Source organism: Coenobita brevimanus, chromosome 21 (assembly GCF_032717465.1).
Source record: "Coenobita brevimanus isolate Jiangsu-jjx chromosome 21, ASM3271746v2, whole genome shotgun sequence".
Lineage (NCBI taxonomy): Eukaryota > Metazoa > Arthropoda > Malacostraca > Decapoda > Coenobitidae > Coenobita > Coenobita brevimanus.
This window is the reverse complement of record NC_136974.1, coordinates 4669158-4690697: the sequence shown is the minus strand read 5'-3', so window position 1 is coordinate 4690697 and position 21540 is coordinate 4669158. Positions and strand designations below refer to the sequence as shown.

Below are 21540 nucleotides of genomic sequence, written 5' to 3'. Positions count from 1 at the left end.
CCTCACCATCTCTCTAGGGACTCTGTCAAAAGCCTTCTCCAAATCATCAAAAACAGAGTACAGTTCTATTTCTTTACTATATATTTTTCCTGAAACTGTTGAACAATGATTATGGCATCAGCGGTCCCTTTGCCTGGCTTAAACCCAACTGCATCTCATCAATATTCACTCTCTCCATTACCTTCATTATCTGGTCTAAAAGTACATGCCATTAGTAATGCAACACATTATATATTGATCATTGATTAATTAATTTTGAGTGGTGTAAGTTTGACGAGTACAAATACCGTGTGAGTGTAATTTGAATTGGCTCTTAACTTTTAATATGTCATAAGTATGAATCACTGCAAAAAAGGCCTTTGCAACTTGAGTGTTTACTGTTCTGGAGAATCTTGATGAAGCAGACCCTTCGACCGTAAAGCTTCTTGTATACATCGTGTTTTGGCTAAGCACAAGTGCTTTAAATCAGAACAGAAGAAACTTCATTGAAACGTGTCTGAGTTTGAAGCGATTTTCATCATCATCTCATTATCATTATCTGGACCTCCTTTCCCACCCTAGGGCAGGGTAAGGAGTAGCACTGTCCAGATAGCCCAAGTTTGCCCTCTCCTATGGGTCACACTTCCATTCACCCATCAATCTATCCCCCGGAATCCTGGTTCTATCTGATATGTCAAAAATTTTCACCACAATCTGTAGCTTCACATAAACATATCCGATAGAGTCAGTCCGAATGCAGTCACAGTAGAAAGGGATGCCAAATCCCTGATCATGCACTTCTTCTCATAAATTCTTCCAGCTGGCTCGATCTCTTGTCAGTCCCCTACCTCACCGATTTCCATACCTCTCTTCCACGCACACTCATCCACCATATCCCTCCACCTTCTCCTTGGCCAACTTCGCCTCTGCCCTCCTCCAAATTCTCTGGGATATACCTTTTTCACCACTCTGTTGTTATCCATTCTCTCCACCTCCACACACAGTCATTCACCATATCTTTCCACCTTCTCCTTGGCCAGCTTCGCCTCCTCCTCCTTCAGATTTGCTGAGATGTACCTTTTTCACCACTCTATTGTTATCCATTCTCCACATGACCATACTATCTTAATACACTCTCTTCGATTCTGGTGTCCACAGACTTCCTCACTCCACATTTTCATGAATCACATTATTTCGTATCCTATCCATTCTCTGTACTCCATATACATTCCTCAGCAGTCCCATCTCCACTGCTCTCACTTCTGACTTTTCATTTCATGACACACCATAGTTTCACATACCTATGTCAAAGTTGACACTAACACTCCTTCATATAAGCCTCGCACAGCTGCAACACTCAAGCCTTTCTTTCTTTTTAAAGCCTTCATAGCACCCGCTACTTTCCTTTCTTGTGTCACTCTACTTTCCACTTCTTTTGCACATTTTCCTCCTTTCTGTCACTGTACCCAGGTATTTGAACACTCTCACCTATTCCAGTCTCTCTCCAATTTGAACACTCTCACCTATTCCAGTCTCTCTCCAATCACTGTAACATCACACTGGGAGTCACCTTCTCTCACAGTTACCATCACTTTATTCTTTTCTACATTTACTGTCAAAGCATGATGCTCACAGACATCAGCAAAACTCTGCACTAGCCTACCAAGTTCCCTGGTATTTGCAAGTAGCACTGTATCATCAGCATACAACAAATTTGAGATATTCCATTGATCATCATTCATTACCAGTGCTCTCCATTACGTGTGTTTGTACATCTCTCATCATACAACCTTGTCTCATGCCCACATTGATTGTGAACCATTCATTTAGATGCCCCATTACCCTTACACATGCCTCACTATCATAAAAACTCTTGATGGCATATTACCATGTACACCATATCTGTGCCAAACCTTCCACAATCCTTGTCTGTCTACTTTGTTGTATGCTTTTTCCAGATTCATGAATGCCATGAACACCTTATAGCCCTTCTCACAAGCCTTCTTCACTATTTGTCTCACTGCAAATATTTGATCCACACATCCTCTGCCGCCCCTAAAGCCACCCTGTTCGTCACTCACCAGGACTTCTGATATCTCTCTTAGTTTCTGTGTAATAATTCTTCATATATATCTTCTTTACAATGCTCAGTAAACTTGTCACGATAATTCATGCACTCACTTTGCCCACCTTCATTTTTGTATTGGGGTACAATCACAGCCTTTTCCCACTCTGCTGGCACAGTTTTAAGTTTCACTCATCCATGCCTTCTTACATATCTCGAACAAGCACTTCATTCCACTCTCTCCACTACACTTAATCATCTTTGCATACACATCATCAGCCCCATCTGCTTTCCCATTTTTCAGCCACTTGAAAGCATTCTTCACCTGTGCGAGTGTCACGTTTCCTGGCAGTGCATTCCTTCACTGCACACCCCCAAAACCAGTCATGTGTACAGCTGCTGTGCACTATTGCCATTCATCAGGCTTTCTAAATACAGTATTCTTTCCATGTGGTCCTTACTTCATCTCCATAGGTTAATAATGTACCACCTACATCCTTCACACTTGCACACTTCGTTCTGCTGTCACTTCTACATTTTTACACCTCTTTCTTTAATAACTTCCTATTTTTGGAGTGTATTGCATTAATTTTTCTTCTTAGATCGTCATTTATCTCCTTCTTCCTCTTCATTAGTCTCTTTATATGCTTCTTGCCCTCAGTATATTCAGTTTTTATTTGAGTTGAACCCCTGTTCTGTAACCACTGTAGCCACATCATCCTCTTTTCCTCCACTGCTCTGTTAACCTCTTTATCCCACCTTGCTGTACTTTTCTTCTTTGTTGTTACTCTTGCCACACCACACACTGCTTTAGCATTCCTCACTAAGTAATCCCTATATTCATTCCACAGGCTGTCCTGATCCATTTCATTCCAATTCACTGTTTCTAACTCCTCCCCTACTTTGGTCCTGTATTCATCTGCCATTTCTTTGATCCACAACTTCTTGACTTTCAGTCTTTATCCTTGACTGCTCCTCTCTCTCCTGGTCCACCTCACTCCTCTCAGCTTGGTCTTGCATACCACAATCATATGATCTGACGGACCTCCACGTCATTCTCTCACGGCCCTCGTGTCAGCAAGCATTTCATATGCCCATTAAAAATGGTTCATCACCAATATACTGTTATTCAGTACATGAAGCACAAGCTAAAAAACTTGTCTTTTATGTATGTTTGTATCTATCTTTATACATATACTGTATATATATATATAAATATATATATATATATAGTCAATCCTCGTAAATTGCGTGTTCATAAATCACGGATTCGTAAATCACGGCTAGGTGGCCGTCAGACTGCCGGCAACCTTAAATCACTGTTAAGTCACGAAAATCGTGGATCTAGGCACCCAAGTGGGCCTTTTCCAAGGAGAACTGTAAACCATGGCATTCAAACTGAAAATCGCAACCCAACAACCAATCACTGAGCGTCCCTGGTGGCAAGTGTGCATACTAATGCCACCATGTTGTTGTTGTTCTTGTCCCGCCAGTCCGCACACTACAGACCGTCGCCGTGAAGTACGAGAGTTACCTGCCTTTTTTGTGCAACTTCCCCCCACCTCCTTCCTGCCATGGCCCCTCCCGACCCCCCAATGAAGCGCTCTAAGCAGTATGGCGTCAAGAAGCTGCCGCCGTTGTTGTACAGTCAACGTTTGGAGCTCCTTCGTCGTGTTGAGAGGGGAGAGAAGTTTTCAAAGCTGGGAAAAGAGTTTGGGAAGAACAAGTGCTGAGAGGTTCTAAGTTCTTCCCAACACCACCCCACTCCATTCACTTAAGCAATTTCGTCATAGGATTAAGGTGAGATCCCTTAACGTGGTTTGTTTCCATTTAATACATGCACTGAATATTCCTAAATTTGTATGTTTGTGTTTGATGGTGCCTAGATAGGTGTAGGTAGGGTGCTGTGGGGGCGTGTTGGGCAATCCTTGTAACTCGTGGCAATTTGGGTCTGGACCACTGCTGTGATTTACGAATTCCGTGATTTATGAATAATAACTTCTGTGAAAAATTAATTTGGGTCTGGATTTTGGCCAATCTGCCCCCACAGCACCCTATCTACACCTATCTAGGCACCATCAAACACAAACATGCAAATTTAGGAATATTCAGTGCATGTATTAAATAGAAATAAGCCATGTTAAGGGATCTCACCTTAATCCTATGACGAAATTGCTTAAGTGAATGGAGTGGGGTGGTGTTTGGAAGAACTTAGAACCTCTCAGCACTTGTTCTTCCCAAACTCTTTCACCAGCTTTGAAAATTTCTCTCCCCTCTCAACACGATGAAGGAGCTCCAAACGTTGACTGTACAACAACTGTGGCAGCTTCTTGACGCCATACTGCTTAGAGTGCTTCATTGGGGGGTCGGGAGGGGCCATGGCAGGTAAGAGGTGGGGGGAAGTTGCACAAAAAAGGCAGGTAACTCTTATACTCCACGGCGATGGTCTGTAGTGTGTGTGTTACACTTGCTACAAATATGTAACTACAAACAGTATGTAACAATTATGTAACGACTTTATTTTTATACAATACACAGTGATAGACAAAAAACTGCACAAACATATAAAACGTGCTGTATAGTTACAACTTACGTACACATGCTTACTTCATTTATCTGCATAATTTTTTTCATTCATTCATTGCCAGATGCCATGTATCCCAAACGGGGTGGCCAAGGGCTTAGAGTTAATTGTTTTACAGGGAGGGGCACTAATCCTCCACCAACCCCACTTGACACGCAGGGATGCCAACAGCATCTGGTGTTCCCAGGCGGTCACCCATCCAAGTACTAACCAGCCCCAACGTTGCTTCAATCACTAAATTATCACCAACAATAAATATTCTACACTGTATATATTCATTCATTTATTATAGCATTTATTTACTACCAACGAGTGTTACCATTTTTACCTACATAAAATACGTACTTTATACATACAACTATACATTATTACCTAGTGATTAGTGATAGAGAGGATTGGAGAGAGCAGTGGTGAGTGATAGATAGGCATAAAGGGAGTAGTGATGAATGAGAGATGCTTGGAGGGAGTTTTGATGTGTGGTAGTTTGGCTTGGAGTTGTGATGATTGTTAGAGAGGATTGGAGGGAGTAGTGATGAGTGATGCTTAGGCATGGAGGGAGTAGTAAGGCTTGGAAGGCGTCGTGATGTGTGGTAGATAGGCTTAGAGGGAGTTGTGATGTGTGATTGATAGGCTGGAAGGGAATAGTGATGAGAGATTGAGAGGCTTGGAGGGAGTAGTGATGATTGGAAGTAGTAGTTTTGAGTGATAGAGAGACATGAAGGGAGTAGTGGTGAATGATAGAGAGTTTTGGAGGCAGTTTTGTTGCCGTGACTGTGTTTTAACTTTGGGAGTAGGAATGTGGCATTAAGTGGTGGTTTAGTACTGTAGTACGAGTATTAGTAATAGTTATAGTAATAATAGTAGTAGTAGTTGCAATTGCCACCCCAGGCTCATCTGACTGAATCACTACAGGATGAAGTTGACCTCCGGTCTTTCTCCATCCTCATAAGGAGGAGTTAAAGGACATATACATAACTGGGCAGTGGAGCAACTCATTTATATTGATAGTACTGCATTAAGTTGTCCCTCAGGGTAAATAGCCGAGATGGATAGCTGTCTCTCTTCCTCAGGTTATAACAGGTGAGGAGGGGAGCCGACGACATCACCATGGGCGCCATCACCAGCACCATCACGGTCGCCATCATCATCACCAGCACCACCACAGTCAGCCACAACAACAACCACAGCAGCAGCAGCAGCAGCAGAAATCCCATCACCATGGCCACCACCACAGTCGCCATCAGCCACAACTGCAGCCACCACACCACAGTCGTAAGCTGTCTCTGGTGCCAGCTGCTTGGACAACAGAGCCACCACCCATTTCAGTCATAGAGGAACGTGGTGGCTCCAATAACTGTGAAGGGAATGCTGGCAGCTGCTGTAGTATTACAAGGTGTGTCCTTTTTTTTTCTTTTATGTGTCTGACTCTTGGCAAAGGCCTCAGGGCCTATCCCCAAGTCCCAGTAGTTCTCCTTGGGACCTAGTAGTCCTCCTACATCTTCACATGTCATCACTTCGGCACTAGCACCCACCTTCTCTACTGAATACAGTAAACCCTCAATATAATGGGCTCTTGAGGGGAGGGGTTGGTTGTTATATCCGATGGTCGTTATTAACTGAGGGATTACTGACCCAAGGTTGCTTTATTCGTGGAGTAGTTCGGTCCTATGTGTGGAACCTCAACTTACTCTGTGAAGTTTCACATGGAGAATTCAATGGTTTATATAGTTATACAGTACATGTACAGTAAATACCATCCTGTATGAAGTTGTACATATAAATACAATGCCTATAATGTAATGCAGTATTGTTACAGTATGCTTACCATGCCAGGGAATGAATTTCTGCCGGATATAGTGACCTAAGGTCGCTATATCGCTATATCCGGCAGAAGTTCTCTCTGGAAATGGTGGATCGTTATATCCGAAATTCGCTATATAAGGGTTCGTTGTATTGAGGGTTTACTGTACATGCTAGGACTGTCTCCAGAACTGGTGAAACTGATAGTACTCACTTGGTTTATTCTTAAGTATGATATTTTAGTCAGCAAGGGCATGCCAGGTGAAAACTTTTCCCCCAGTACCTAGTGGCTGACTTGAGGGGAGGAGTGGTTTGGATTCTGGCAGTGTGGATTTGGGTCAGGACGGGATGGGACTTAAATCTGTGCCAGGGGACACCAGGCATTGCAGTTTCCAGGCTGCTGCTTCTGCTCAGTAGAGAAGGCCCCAAACCTGGGAGTAGTGCTCATGGAGGCTGCCCTATCATTGAGTGCATAATGGTGGGGCAGTTACAATGCCAAGGTGCACTTGGAGGGTGCCCCAGTAGCTGTCCTGGCAGGGTGCCCTGAGGCCACTGCCACAGCCACTGGCCATGGCTGGTGTGCTATGGATCTCTGAACCCCTGCCTGGAATTGGGGATGTGTAGATGGGCGGGGCCAGTTTCCCATTTCCCCCTCTTTTATCAACTATGATTATATTTAAGCCAGTCATAAAAAAGGAGCCTAAGGAAACCAATTCACACAAGGGGTTTGGAGTGGTATCTTGGATTGTGGGTTGCTTGAAGGGTAGAGGAGGAGAAGTGGTGGAGACCTTGAGCTGGAGTCTGTTGCTTACAGGAAGTTAGGTGTAGAGGAGAATCAGCAAGGATGATTGTTTGGAAGGATTGTAGGTATAAGTTATTTTGGAATGGAAGTGTGGATGGATATAGTGGTGTGGGCATGCTTGTTGAAGAGATATGGGTGGAATGTGTTATGAATGTATGGAGACTAAATGAAAGGATTCTTGCATTGAAAATGTAATAACTTTTGGTAGGGTGCACCTGCATCCTTTAGCCTTTCTCTGTTCCAGCCAAGTCAGTTCTGTTTACTGGCCAGTAAGTACAGAAATGACTAGACTCGAGATTGGATGGATGTTTAGTGAAGCTGGTCACTACTGTAGATGATGATGAATGAATTCTTGGGCATGCTTTGTGAGGTCACATATTGTTTTACAGAGCGTCCAGATGTTGTTCGCCCTTCTGTAGCTTCCACACAGAATGAAGACAAAAGATATGGTGGCAGTTCTGACTCATAATGAGTTGCCACTCTCTACTTTTTTAATTTACTGAATTACAGTAAACTGTCTTATCTATCACCACAAAGCCCAGGATATGTCATTTTCTGTCACCAAAACACTGCTTTTGATGTTGCCAAATCTGGCAGATTTTCTTTTTAACTTGTTACCTGTGTGTCCATATCTTTAGTTTTCTTCTCATGTTCAGTATTAAAAATGTATATCCTTCTTCTTCAATACATTTCAGACTCTTATTTCCTCATGTATCTCATCCCAAAATGGATGATGTTTTGGTCCCTCCCCCCCTACATTCACAGTCCCAAGTCTATGCAAGGGATCATGGACCTATAGTCCACCAGTCATGGCCAGTGGCTGTGATAGTGGCCTTGGGGCACCCTGCTGGGACAGCTACGGGGACACCTTCTAAGTGTGCCTTGGCACTGTAACTGCCCTGTCATTGTATGCCCATTGATAGGGCAGCCTCTTGGATCGCTGCTTCCAGTATTAAGTTTTGTCAATAATAGGCATAAAATTGTGTGATATTGTATACCTCTCTCTCTCTCTAGCCAGACACTATTATCCTGTAAGGGGTGGCCATTTGTCTTTGACTTTTTTGTTTTATGAAGAGGAACATTAACCCTCCATCAACTCACTTGTTGACACATAGGGAACATGTATGGGTTGGTTATATGGTTACCGCCTAGTGTTGTAAAGTAATCTCTCAGTCATCTGTCGTTGCAGTGTCTGGCCCAACACAGTATCCAGCTTTGCTGGCTCAGCTCAGTTGAAGCAAAATTATGCAACATCCAGCGCCAAAATGGGATGTAACTGACGTTTTTATGCAATATCCAGCTTTGAGGCATATCAGCTGGCTTGTAAGTGGTATCCAAGCAGTGCTGTACAGCAAACTCTCAATTATCTGTCATTGCAATATCCAGCCCATTGCAGTATCTGGTGCTGCTGGCTCGGCTCTGTTAAAGCAATATCCGGCGAAATTATGCAATATTCGGCACCAACATTTGACGTAACTGGCAGTTCTGTGCAACATCCAGCATCAAGGTGTATCAAGTGGCTTGTAAATGGCGTCCAACCAGTGCTGTGCTGCTGTACGGTATATCCCAGTTTAACAATGTAATTGGTTAAGTAAAAACCCATCACTAGGCGGAATATTGTATCTTGGGGTAGATTTAACATCTAAAGTATAGGGATGTGTTTTTGAGCCTAAGGTTTCCCCCCAACCAAGTCCTAAACCCACCTAAATGAGTCCAAAAACAAGTTTCTAGCAACCCCAGATAGCTTGAAAACAAGCCAAACTAAGCCTAAAAGGAGTTATAACACTTAAATCCAAAAATAAAATCTGCAAATTGTCAAAAATAAGTCTGGGAAAAATCAGGCTTAGTAAACTGTTCCCCAAAATGACAGTGTTCACCCCATCTTTGACTAAAACACATTAATCCAATTCTAAAAACAGTTTATAAATCAACCTGAACAAAAAATTTTAGTCTAAAATATCATCGAAATTGGTAAAAAAATAATTAAAACCCATCGTTAAATCAGGGTTTGGCCATCGTTAGGTGGGATATGGAGGTATTTCTTCCCCCATTGCTAAGCTGGGGTATCACATCCAGGGTTACCGTATCTCGGGATGTACTTGTATTACTATTGTATCATTACTAATAGTATTTTATGCTTGATTTTCGTCTTTTGCTCATGGAGAAGTTTTTCAGGTAACAGGTTGAGACAGATAGTACCGCAGTGTCTGGCTTGATGCTGAATATTGAGCCGATGGGAGTTACAAGCAATATCCAGTGTTTCATGGTATTCTTCGTAGGGCTTGGCTGAATTACACCAGATAATTGAGAGTTTATTGTATTACTGTATTACAGTACTGTATCATTCTTTTTTGTATTTTATGCATAGTTTATGTCTTTTTACTCATGGGAAGGTTTTTAGGATAGAGGGGTGAGACGTATAGTACAGTAACACAGTATCTGGCTTGATGCCAAATGTTCAGCTGATGGGGGAGTGCTATGCAATATCTGATGTTTCACGTTATTCAGCATAGGGCATGGCTGAATTATAACAGATAATTGAGAGTTTACTTTAAATGATTTCCTAGCATACAGAAATCATTAGGCTCGTCACTCAGTGTCAAGCCACCTGAAAAGGAAAGAAGGGTAATAAAAAGTGACAGACAGGATGGGAGAAATGGAAAGAGAGGAGGGCAGACAGAAAAAGAATGATAAAGGTGAAGGAAGTAGGCAGTGCTACATCAAGTAAGTGGATGATGGTTGCCACTGCCTGCTGCCTCTTAATGGTTTGTGAAAAAAAAAAAAAAAAAAAAAAATGTTGATTTAAAGGGGAAAAAAAAAGAAAACAAGAAAGAAAGCATATTGTTCATACTGCCAGTTGAAAGAAAAGTATACAATACACTTCATGTCTGAATGGACCTGAGTTTGTACATGGGAAAAAGGATATATTTAATCCTCCACTTTGGTACAAGGGAAAAAGCAGGCAGTATTTAATCCTTCATTTTGAAAAGTCAACCAAACAGGATGTTTCTATTAATGTCTTCTTTGTAATGAAGTTCAGAACTAACAGTTTCACAAGCTTGCACTTTTATTATTGTATTTGTTTTCTGCTGAACAGATAAATTTGCATTTACACTATTAGACTGTAACATTATCAGAGTAGTGACAAAATGTGAACGTGATCGTGACAAGAACGTTAAAGTTTTGTTATTGGGAAAAACAAACATATGGGAACATTTACCCAGCTGAGCACCATAAAGCCTGATGCATGTGTACAGCCATTAGCAACAGGTCAAGTCATAACCAGCTGGGTCTAGTTACCAGAGCTGGGCACCTCCGCAATTACTTCTGCAATCCGCAATTTCTGCAGTAACAGACCGCATGATTTCAGTTGCGGAATTGCAATTGTGACAAACTCGTCCAAAACTTGCGGGCAGAGGAACATCCACAGTTGCAATCCTGTCCGCAATCTCCCACATGGCGGTCGGTGTCGGTTAGTACAGGCTACAGCATGACTCGTGAATGTCATTCGCGGCCAGCAGTGGTGGCGGGCGAGGCGTCGCTGTGTCAATTAGCAGTAGGGGTGGGAAATATCAGAAATTATTTGATATGATATGATACGATGTACTATAAGCCAGCATGGCTTTAAATTTTGTGGCACGCATAGCTAATCATGCACAGTTGTTCCACAGTTTGACAGATGATGATCTTAAGAGCTGATGTAATGGTGATGACTGAAAATACCTTTTTTTTTGTGGTCTTACTGAGCTATTATCTGCAAGAGTAAGCACATTTCTATGAATTATCTATTTGAGTTCTGTAGACTGCATTCTGCTGCTGGTCAGATTGATTTTCCCGAGTGGCACAAACACTATTTCTTTTCCTTGTAATATTGTTTTCGTAATTAAGGATATGATTATAATATTCGTATTGTGAGAGACTATTCTCCTAGGGGTTGGACGTCAGAAAGGCCAAAAGGGCAAGTCTGACCTTGGAGAACTTTGAGCAAATTGGTGTTCACGAAAGGGAACATGAACCTGCTGAAGATGGTGTTGTTCTCAATCTCAGAGGACTCAGACAGACTGTCACATGTGAGTGTGAAGAATTGTCAAGTGACAGGAGTGTGAACTTCTGAACTTGAACTTCTGAGTCAGTGAGGACTCAGAGAAGTGGTCTGAGTGAAGTTATGAACGAAGTCACTAGTGAGTAGTGAGGGTCACAGTGACTGAGTGTCACTGTGGGAAATTGTCATAAATAGATTATAAATACAATAATTCACTACATTACCAATTGATTTACCCCCTGTTTGTGCACTTTGTATTGAAAATTGTGAAATTGGAATGTGGTTGTGGTATTAAGGCGGTGGAACTGCACATTCCAAGTTTATTGCGGAATTGTGATAGCAGAAGGTAAGGGTCAGAGGATGCAGAATTGTGATTGCGGAGTTGAATTTTAGATTGCGGTGTCCAGTTCCACTAGTTACATAAACTATTTTTGTCATGGCAATATGAATTGCCCAAGATGGTCTAAGAGTGCAGAATATTCTGTTGTTTGGGGAGGAAAAAAAATATGGAAGGCAGTGCTTAATGCCAGGAAAAAATTGTGGGTTAACTTTTGCTCATTGCTGTGAATAGGCCTGCTGTTTACTATGCTGGGTGGTAACCATATAGCCAGATTATGGTACCTGGTGGTTTAGTGGGTAGTTAAGGTGCACCAATCAGATTGAACCTGTGTAGGTTTATATCCAAGAGGTGGTTGGGGTTTATTCCTCACGTAATGCCACTCAGGGATGAGTGAGCCTGGTCACTCTCATCTTAAATGTCGGGACCAACTTGCCTAGCCCTGGGTTCCTACGCTCCTTGTGGGACGATGTAGGATAGAATGATGGGTGGATGGATACCATTTGATTATTTTAGTGAATGTGTAATACAGTACAGTACAGCAGTAGTGGTGAAAGCAGTTAAGAAACCATTGGTGCGATCCGAAGTAACGTCTGATATATTGGAAAATATCCGGGTTAGCAGGGGGAAAGTCAAGAGTAGGAGCAGTGGAGATGGGACTTCTGAGGAATGTATGTGGAGTACAGAGGATGGATAGCTATGATGTGAAATAATGTGATTCGTGAAAGATGTGGAGTGAGGAAGTCGGTGGAGACCAGAATCGAAGAGAGTGTACTGAGATGGTATGGTCATGTGGAGAAAATGGATAACAATAGAGTGGTAAAAAAGGTATATCTGAGTGAATTTGAAGAAGAGGGGAGGCGAGTTAGGCCAAGGAGAAGGTGGAGAGATACGGTGGCTGAATGTGTGAGGAAGAGAGGTTTGGAAATCGGTGAGACCAGGGAACTGACAAGAGACTGAGCTGGCAGGATGAATGTCATGAGGAGAAGTGCATGATCAGGGATTTGGCACCCTTTTTTAATGTGACAGTGTCCGGATTGACTCAATCGCATACGTGTATGTGAAGCTGCAGCTCATGGTGAATGTTTTTGCCGTATCTGATAGAGCCAGGATTACGGGGGCTTGAATTATGGGTGAATGGAAGTGTGGCCCATTGGATTAGGCAGATTTGGGCTGTCTGGACATTGCTACTCCCCACTCTGCCCTAGGATGGGAAAGAATATCCGGATGATGATGATGATTTTGAGCAGGGGGAAGTTCGGATGTCACTTTTATTGGAATTTCACATTTTTTGAAATGGCTTGGGTCCCAGTTTGAGCCCCAGTAGTCTGTTATGGTGAGGTTTAACTGTAAAGTGAAATACCAAGAGAAAAGATTTAGGGATGTTATAAGGCATTATATTGCAAGTATAAAGTGTGCACAAAGAATCTCCTCTTAACCCCTAACCACTAGGTAACCTCTATACACGTCACAGTTGGGGTGCTACATGGCCACCGAGGAAGCGGTTATACACGCAAGTGTCTTCCCATCACCATTTGAACTGGCTGCCATTTCATCTCGGCACCAAAGGGTAGAGAGGGAGTCCCTCCATACCACACAGGCGAGAGTCAGTCTGCCTTGTGCTTTTGCCAGACGTACAATGATGTCTTCAGGTTCCTATTTGTCTGATTCCGTCCGCGCTGCCTGTAGCCAATTGCATCCTCCTTCCCTGCGAAGCTTCTTTCCAAGGATACTAGAAAAGGGCTCAGTGATATTGCCATAAGGCATGCCATGAATGCAACAGTGTCTAGTTTATCTGGTAGTAGAAATGTTATCGTGTTGAGAGCAGTCATAGTTGGTGTCATGGGTAGATGCACAGACACGTCCTGTTCTTGAGCCAAAAATTAGTTCTTTCCCTCACATCATTACTCATCAGCACAGGGACCTACAGTCCTGGGGTATGTTCATTCGCAAGAGGAGGAGTTGTTGAGTAATATGGTCTTTAATTTGTTTCCCTAAGTGCTATACTTTCTGAGATATTCAGGTTTGAAAACAATTAATTCCAGAAAATTGCTGTAATGAGGTGATGACTGCTTTAAAAATAGCCCAGCGTTTGGAGGTTAATAACCCCTGGCATTGAACAACCTTGTATAGTATCAGTGTCAGTGACGTCGAGTTAGTGGGAACTATAAAAAAAATTGTGAACACTTATAGGAAGGGAACGAAGGTTGCTGGTATGTTTACACGACCCTACGTTGCCATCCCAAGGAGTCAAGTGGTCACTTAATCTCAGATGGTTTCGCGCATATGACACATGCGCTACTATAATTTTATGAATTCTTCTGCGAATCGTAGCGAATTTAAGGAAGGTAAATCACGCACTGCTAGATGCACCAGGTGATTCTCTTCACATCTGTAAGATGTTGTTGTAATGGCGAATACTGTATTTTCCAAGGTCCGCTCCCCACGTGTGTTGACCCCTTGCTTGTCCTCTAGCACCATCATCACCTTGTCTAGGAACCTCCAATGGTATATTCTCTTCAGTGTCATGATAACACCTTGGTCCATTGGTTGAATGAGAGTAGTCGTATTAGGTGGCCAAAACATTCACCTGATACAGCTGTTATCCGCAACCAATATCATCTCGGGTGGATGAGCAGGGGCATCGTTCAGGATCAGGAGTGCCTTCAACTGGTCGCAAGGGATACCAAGTTCCTCCGCTTGATAGTAGATAACCTCCTGGACGAAGTGTCTGTGGAACCAATCTCTTTAGATCTTACAGGTAAACCAGGCCTTCAGAGAATGGTACCACACAACAGGCAAGCCATTCGTCAACCCATGGAGACAACATGACTGTTTTGTGTGTCAAACGAAAATGGGCTTGACTATTTTGTGTGTCAAATGAAAATGGGCTTGACTATTTTGTGTGTCAAACGAAAATGAGCTTGAGGCAGTTCGCTCCGTTAGCAGTGGCGCAGCACAAGACCGAGACATGCCGTTTGGATAACTTCTGACCAGGCACAGGCTTCTCCATCTCTTCTGGCAGGGTGTTGGTGGGCAAGGAGCTGTAGAAGAGGCTATTTTCATCAGTATTGTACACCTGACTGAGAGCAAGGCCCTCATCCTCGATCAGGCGCTTCACTTTCTGGCGAAATGGCTCAACACCTCCGCTGCCATGTCCAAAGCCTTGCCATGTGTCTTACAGCCAGTAAGTCCATGTTGAAGTTTGAACCAGAAGAACCAAGCTTCAGATGCCTAGGAAGTCATGCACGTTGTTTAGGCGTGCAAACGTCACAGCTGCCGCCATCAGCTCAGTCCCATGTACAAGCACGCAGACACCCTGTTGTTGGCGGAACCAAACCAAAGTCAACTGGTCGATGGCAGCATGGGGGGGACGGGACATCACCTTCCTGTCGCCCTTCTGAGTGGCATCGTCATAGTCCAGTCCGTACTGAGTAAGCTTGGGCTAGGATTTTTTGTTATCAAACAAGGTTGGACAAGCTGGGTCTTATTCCCACAGAATGTCTGAAGTGGTCCAGCCAGCATCAACCTTGCTCAATATATCATGCTTCTTCTCCAGAGTCAGAACCTTCATTTTTTGCTTCTCGGGTTGTGATGGGGCCATCATCACACACACTAGAATGCCACAGAGGAAAATTTAGGCCTGAAGAAGGTAGGGAACGGCCACAAATGCAACAGTGTTAGCAGCCATGGTCACAAGCTTGTCCTCACTTGCGAGAGAAAAGTGGGAAGTGAGGTCTGGTACCACCATGTGAACGCTGAGCTGCCATGTCTACCCACGCTTGGCTATGCGTACACAACTAAAAAGCGCCTGTTCGACCTCTGACTGCAAGAGTCAATTTCATTCAGCCAGGCAGATGAACAGTGCTGGAGTCCCAGTACATCATGGCCTCAGGGAGTGTTTGAGGTGTCCAGCCGGGCAGGCAACTTTGACGATTTGGTAGGGAGATGGATGGCTCTACATGCCTGTGAGTGTTGGAGTGATCCAGGTGGCCGGGGGACTTTGACCGTTCAGTGAAGAGCCGGACGGCCATATTTACACAGGTTATGGGTTAGGTCTGCATTACTTGCGTGCGGCTGGGAGTGTCTGAGTGGTCTTGGTGGCTAGGGGACTTTGATCATTCGGCGAAGAGCTGGACGGCCATATTTGCACAGGTTGTGGGTTAGGGTCTGTATTACTTGCGTGCCGCTGGTAGCATTGGAGTGATCTGGGCGCTTGGGGAACTTTGACCGTTTGGTGAGGAGCCGGAAGGCCATATTGTGCAGCTTGTGGGTTAGGGTCTATTACCCGCTCTTGGTTAGAGAGGCCGGCTGGCTGCCAGACCGATTTTTTTTTTATTTGTAAGCCGCCCAACTGGCGATTTTGGAAATATTTTGTTTGGATACTGACAGATAAATCCAGATACAGATTTAATAGAGCCAAGGCCTAATGTCCGAATATGGGAGTATGTTGGTTACAGGGCATGTAGGTAATTGAGTGATTACGTGATAACTGTATGAATGTATACCCTGACCATCACCGTTTGTTATGAGTGTAATTCTGAATGGCAGTGAGACCTGGACATTGAAGGAACAGGATACTTGTTGGCTCAGATGTACAGAAATGATAATGTTTAAATGGATGTGTGGTGTATCCTTGAATGAGAGGCCTTGGGGAGTTAGGATGTATTTGAAGAGTTGAGAGGAAAAATGGGACATGAATATATTAATGCCGTGATGAGGAGGAATAGATTGAGATGGTTAGACCATGTTGAAATGTTGGAGGATGACATTTGGGTGTGGAAGGTAAGAGATGTGAACAGTGAGGGCAGGTTTGTGAGAGCCAGACAAAAAGGTATGACCTCTGGTATAAGGGAGTGAATAGGGAGGCAGCCAGAGATTGAGTGGTGTGGCGGGCTGCCATTAGGTGACTGAGAGCCTGACACATGCAAAAATGGAAATGTTGAGTGGGAGAGAGAGACAGGGTAGAACTTGAATTCTTTTTTTTCTCTAATGTTTTGGGCTACATTGAACCCATCTTCAGAGACTCTGAACAATAGTGATAGAGCTGAGACATTTACTCCCCAGCAAATTTCCCTCCCCTTTTCCTACATTGTTACCTGATTCGCTACCTCTAGGGAGATTCTGTCATCCTACCCCACCCTTGGTTGTAACATTTGTGCAGTACCTTCTGAACACCACACACTGTTTTCACACAGTGAGTAGCTTGTGTTGTACTTTTTCACTTTGTATTCAGCTGTCTTTCTGTAGTTTTCTTGTCAGTGTATCTGTTAGCCAGACAAAACTCTTCAGATCAAGGAGAGACTTGTTCCACAACCAGATATAGTACAATCTGTCTATCTATCTATTGCCAGATGCCTTAATCCCGTAAGGGGTGGCCACAAACAAATTGCCTCCATGTTGCCCTGTCCCTCACCATTTCAATGCCCTTCCCCCAGCATGCACCCCTGTCTCTCATATGCATCTCCACTCCATCCCTCCACCTCACCTTCAGCCTCCCCCTTCCTCTCTCCCCCTCCACCTCACTCACATACTCTCTCCACGTTAGTGTCTCTCTCTGCTTCCTCTCAACATGGCCAAACCACCTCGGTGTATTTCTCACAATGCATTCTATCACATTCACATCCACAACACAACACTTCTTCACTTCCATATTTGTTAGACTGTCTCTCCATGTAACTCCCCATGCTTCACTCAAATAACTCATTTCCATTGCTCTCACTTTTCAAGCGTCACTTCCATATGTTGGAGTTGGTATCACAATACTGTCATGCAGCGACTTTTTTACTTCCAGCCCCGGGCTCCTACACTCCTCATGGGGCAATGTAGGATTGGATGATGGATGGACTCACTTCCCTATTTCTTATCACTGCTTTCAAAGAACCAGCAACCTTTCTTCTTTCTTGTACTGTTTCAAGCACTTTATCCTCCATACTTCCATCCGGATGTTGTACACTAATGAGAAAACCAGGGAAAGAGAGCGGAATACAAAAAAACTGCAGCACAGACCATAGTCATTGTGTGAAAAAGAGTGCATGCCATACAGGAAATATAACAGTAATGTTGCAGTCAGGGGTGGAGTAGGACAATGGAATTTTCTGAGAGGTAGCCAATCGGGGTGCGACGCGAGAAAGGGAGAGGGAATTTCCAGGGGTACAAATACCATCCACTCACTTGATGTAGTGCTGCTGTCAGGTGCCTGCCCTTTCGTCTCTTCTTTCCTTCTTTCTACTTCTGTCTTTCCTTCATTCCTCTTCCTTCTGTCTGTGAGCGACTCTTCAGTGAGTGACAAGCAAAATGGTTTCCTGTACAACAGGAAACCATTTACAAATTGTGGTTTAGTGGGTAATTAAGACACTTCAATCGGATTGAGCCTGTGCAGGTTTATATCCAAGGGGTGGTTGGGGTTTATTGCCCACATAATACCACTCGGTGATGAGTGAGGCTGGTCACTCTCATCTTAAATGTCAGGACCATCTTTCCAATCCCCTGGTTCCTATGCTTTTCATGGGGCAACACCAGTTTAGATGATGAGTGAATGAACAAATGAACAAGTGTCCCAGCTCTATCACTTCTTGCTCAAACTCTCTGAAGGTGGGTTGTGTGTAACCCAAAACATTAGAGAAAATAAACAAATTCAAGCTCTGGTCAGTGTCTTTCTCTCACCCAGCATTTCCACTTGTCATGATGGATCATCTAGACTTGCAAGCATGTTGGAGCCTTTATAAATGATGCGATATGACATGGGGAATGCTGCTTTGTTGGTTGTTAAAAGTTAATGGGATCTTTGTGGGTTGGTCTAGTTATTCATTATTTATTTTGGTAGGTGGGGGCACTCACCATCCACACACCCAATGTAGTGGTGTTCTTGGGTGACTTCCCTTTCCTCTCTTCCTTCCATCTTGCCTTCCTCCCTCTTCTGTCTTTCTTTCCTTCTTTCTTTCCTCATCCTTCTGTCTGTGGGTGACTACGCTGAGTGACAAACCAAATGGTTTCCTGTATACCAGGAAGCCATTTACTACGTTGGGTGGTAAACATATAACCAAACTATGATGCCTGATGGTTTAGTGGGTAATTAAGGCACTCCAACTGGATTGAGCCTGTTTAGGTTTATATCCAAGGGATGGTTGAGGTTTATTGCTCACATAATGCCATGCAGGGACATGTGAGGCTGGTCACTCTCATCTTAAATGTCAGGACCAGCTTGCCTAGCCCAGAGCTTCTACACTCCTCATGGGGCAACACAGGATTAGATAATGTATGTATGTATGTGTTTTTTAAAAACGCCTGAATTGTGTTACTTGGAATGAAGAGTAGCAGTGAATAAAGTGATGGTTATTGAAAAAAGGTGACTGATGGAAATGTGCTGGTAAGCAGAGATAGGCATAGTGAATAAATTTATGTATGACAGTTTAATAGTAAAAAAGATAAGTAAATGTGTCAAGAGAAAGGAGAATAAAGTGGTTTTGCTAAGAAAAGTGGCTGGTACTATGAAGAGTTTAGTATGAAGGTTGACCTGAATATGGATTTTGCAAGAGGTTTGTGTGAAGGTGTGGTAGTGCTCATGTTAGTATATGATTATGAGACTGTTATGGCAGAAGCATGATAAATCATGAGTAAAGATAACTTAATGTACAACTGTTGAGGACTGTATTTGAAATGTGAAGAGTGGATAGGAGAATAAACAGTATGATTGGTAAAAGTTAAGGAGTCAGGAAGTTTGTTGGTAATAGGTTAGAAAAGAGTTTGCATAGGTGTTTTGTGATCATATTGGGAGAATGTGGATAACTGAATGTATAACTGTTGAGGACTGTATTTGAAATGTGAAGAGTAGATAGGAAAATAAACAGTATGATTGTTAAAAGTTAAGGAGTGAGAAAGTTTGTTGGTAATAGGTTAGAAAAGAGTTTGCATAAGTGGTATGTGATCATATTGGGAGAATGTGGATAAATAAGTGGTATAATCATGTTGGGAGAATGTGGATAGAGTGTTGAGATGAGTATATGAGAGTCTAAAGTAGGAAAAAAGCTTGGTAATAATAGAAATAATGTTCTTTTGTTTCTCAAAGCACAAGTAGTGCCTAAGGAATTCAGTAGCACTCAATACATTTTTGCACCTTTACAGTTATAAGGAATGTGACCACTCATATACAATAGAAGCTTCACCTGCAAAAATGTCAGCAACTAAACCTTGCTTTCATCCATCACAGTCTCTTAAGAATGTATTGTTGTAAGAGAAAGGCTTTTAGCTCCCCCATAAAGGATTCAACAGAAGTTGACTCTCTCATGGATAGTAACTGTTACAGAATTTTGAGTGGTAGGTGTTGGTGACCATCATCCAGTCACTTGATGTAGTGCTGCTTTCTTCTTCATTCATCTTCATCATTCTTTTTCTGCGTGCCCTTTCTTCCTCTTTCTTCCATCATTCCTGCCACACTTTGTTACTCTTCTTTCCATTGCAGGTAGCTTTATATTGAATGACAAGCAAAATTGTTTCCTGTAAGCCAGAAAAACCATTTACAATGCTGGGTGTGTTCCCTACCTGTCAGCAAGTGGGTTTGTGGAGGGCTAATGCCCCTCCTTTTAAAATAACTAACTCAGACAAGCAACCACCTCTTACAGGATTATGGCGTCTGTCTGTAGTAGTAGTAGGCATGGATTTGAGGGGGGCATGGAGGTGTGCACCCTTCATTTTTGGTAGACCACTTATTACTGATAATAAAAGAATAATGTAATATCCTTCATAAAAAGTTAACCTACAATAATTTGAATGAAAAGAGGGATTTGGCATTAACTTTTCTGGAATTTAGTCATGAGTCAGCATGAATTCAGACTTGTAGTAATTCTGCATGGAACCACAATTCCCCTTTTCCAAAGTGCTGGATCTGGCCTTGATAGAATATGCTTAGGAAATAATTGATCAGAGAAAGATGACTTATCAACAGCTTCTGGCTCCTCAGGGCGCAAAAGGTCATCTTCGTTTTGCAACATCACCATAGTGTGCTGATATAAGTTTTAGGAATTCAGCAAGATACTTCAGTTTGCTAAGTATGAAAGCCTTGGAAGTCATAAGAAATAGTTTAAATTCTATTCTAGCTTTACTGGCAGCCAGTGCAACTTGAATTGAGGTAGTGGAGGTTCTCGGTGATAAACCAAAGATAAGCCTTGCTGCCCCATTTAACACAGACTGCACATTCTTTAACCCTTAGACTTACCAATGACGACCTGGGTAGTCATGTGTTTGTTAACCTCTGACGTCAGTATGACGACTTTGCCCGTCATCCGATGTAATCTCTAAAGAAATATTTAGGAAGTCGTCATTTTTGTTGGATGACAGGCTAAAGTGGGTGGAGCTAAGCCTGCCACAGCTGGTGCATGCGTGCTCACTTGGTTTGCTCGGCTCAGTGTGGTGTGAGGTTTCTCATGGATAGGATGTACACCTCTTGACCTCCCGCCGAACACTTATGCTCCTTTTTCTCACATATATATGCGGCGTTATTATTTAAGAAATTACAACAAATGATGCATTATTGGAAAGGAAATTTATTCTGCTACATATTGAAGCAAAAAACATTATTACTTCTTGAATAGTTTTTTTTTGCCAAATATTTTTTTAAAGGACAATGTAAAACTTTAGCATGTCAGCTAAATTCTACTCACTTTTTTTGCATTTTATTTTTTTATATATTGTCTTTTTGGACAATGTATGACAGAGCAAAACTCTTCATCTTCAAAATGAGACCAAAATGGCCTTTCTATGTTGAATAATAACTTTGCTATGAGCGTTAGAAGTAAAATGTCTCTACGCGACTGTTCTGAAAGCTCTCAAGCGAGAGTTACGCGCACAGCCAGAATTTACGCTCCTCCCTTCACGGGAAAGGGTTAATAGTATTTGAAGGACCAATACATAATGTTGTGTAACAACTGACGTG

General features: G+C 42.8%; 1 protein-coding gene across 1 annotated transcript in view; it reads left to right on the top strand.

Annotated features, from left to right (window-relative positions):
• LOC145392087 (uncharacterized) overlaps positions 1 to 21540 on the top strand; it is a 181951-nt gene that overhangs the window by 79847 nt on the left and 80564 nt on the right. The window contains exons 10-11 of the mRNA XM_080266541.1: positions 5699 to 5796; positions 5863 to 6021. Coding sequence (XP_080122667.1) covers positions 5699 to 5796; positions 5863 to 6021 — 257 coding nt within the window. The remainder of the gene's footprint in view (positions 1 to 5698; positions 5797 to 5862; positions 6022 to 21540) is intronic.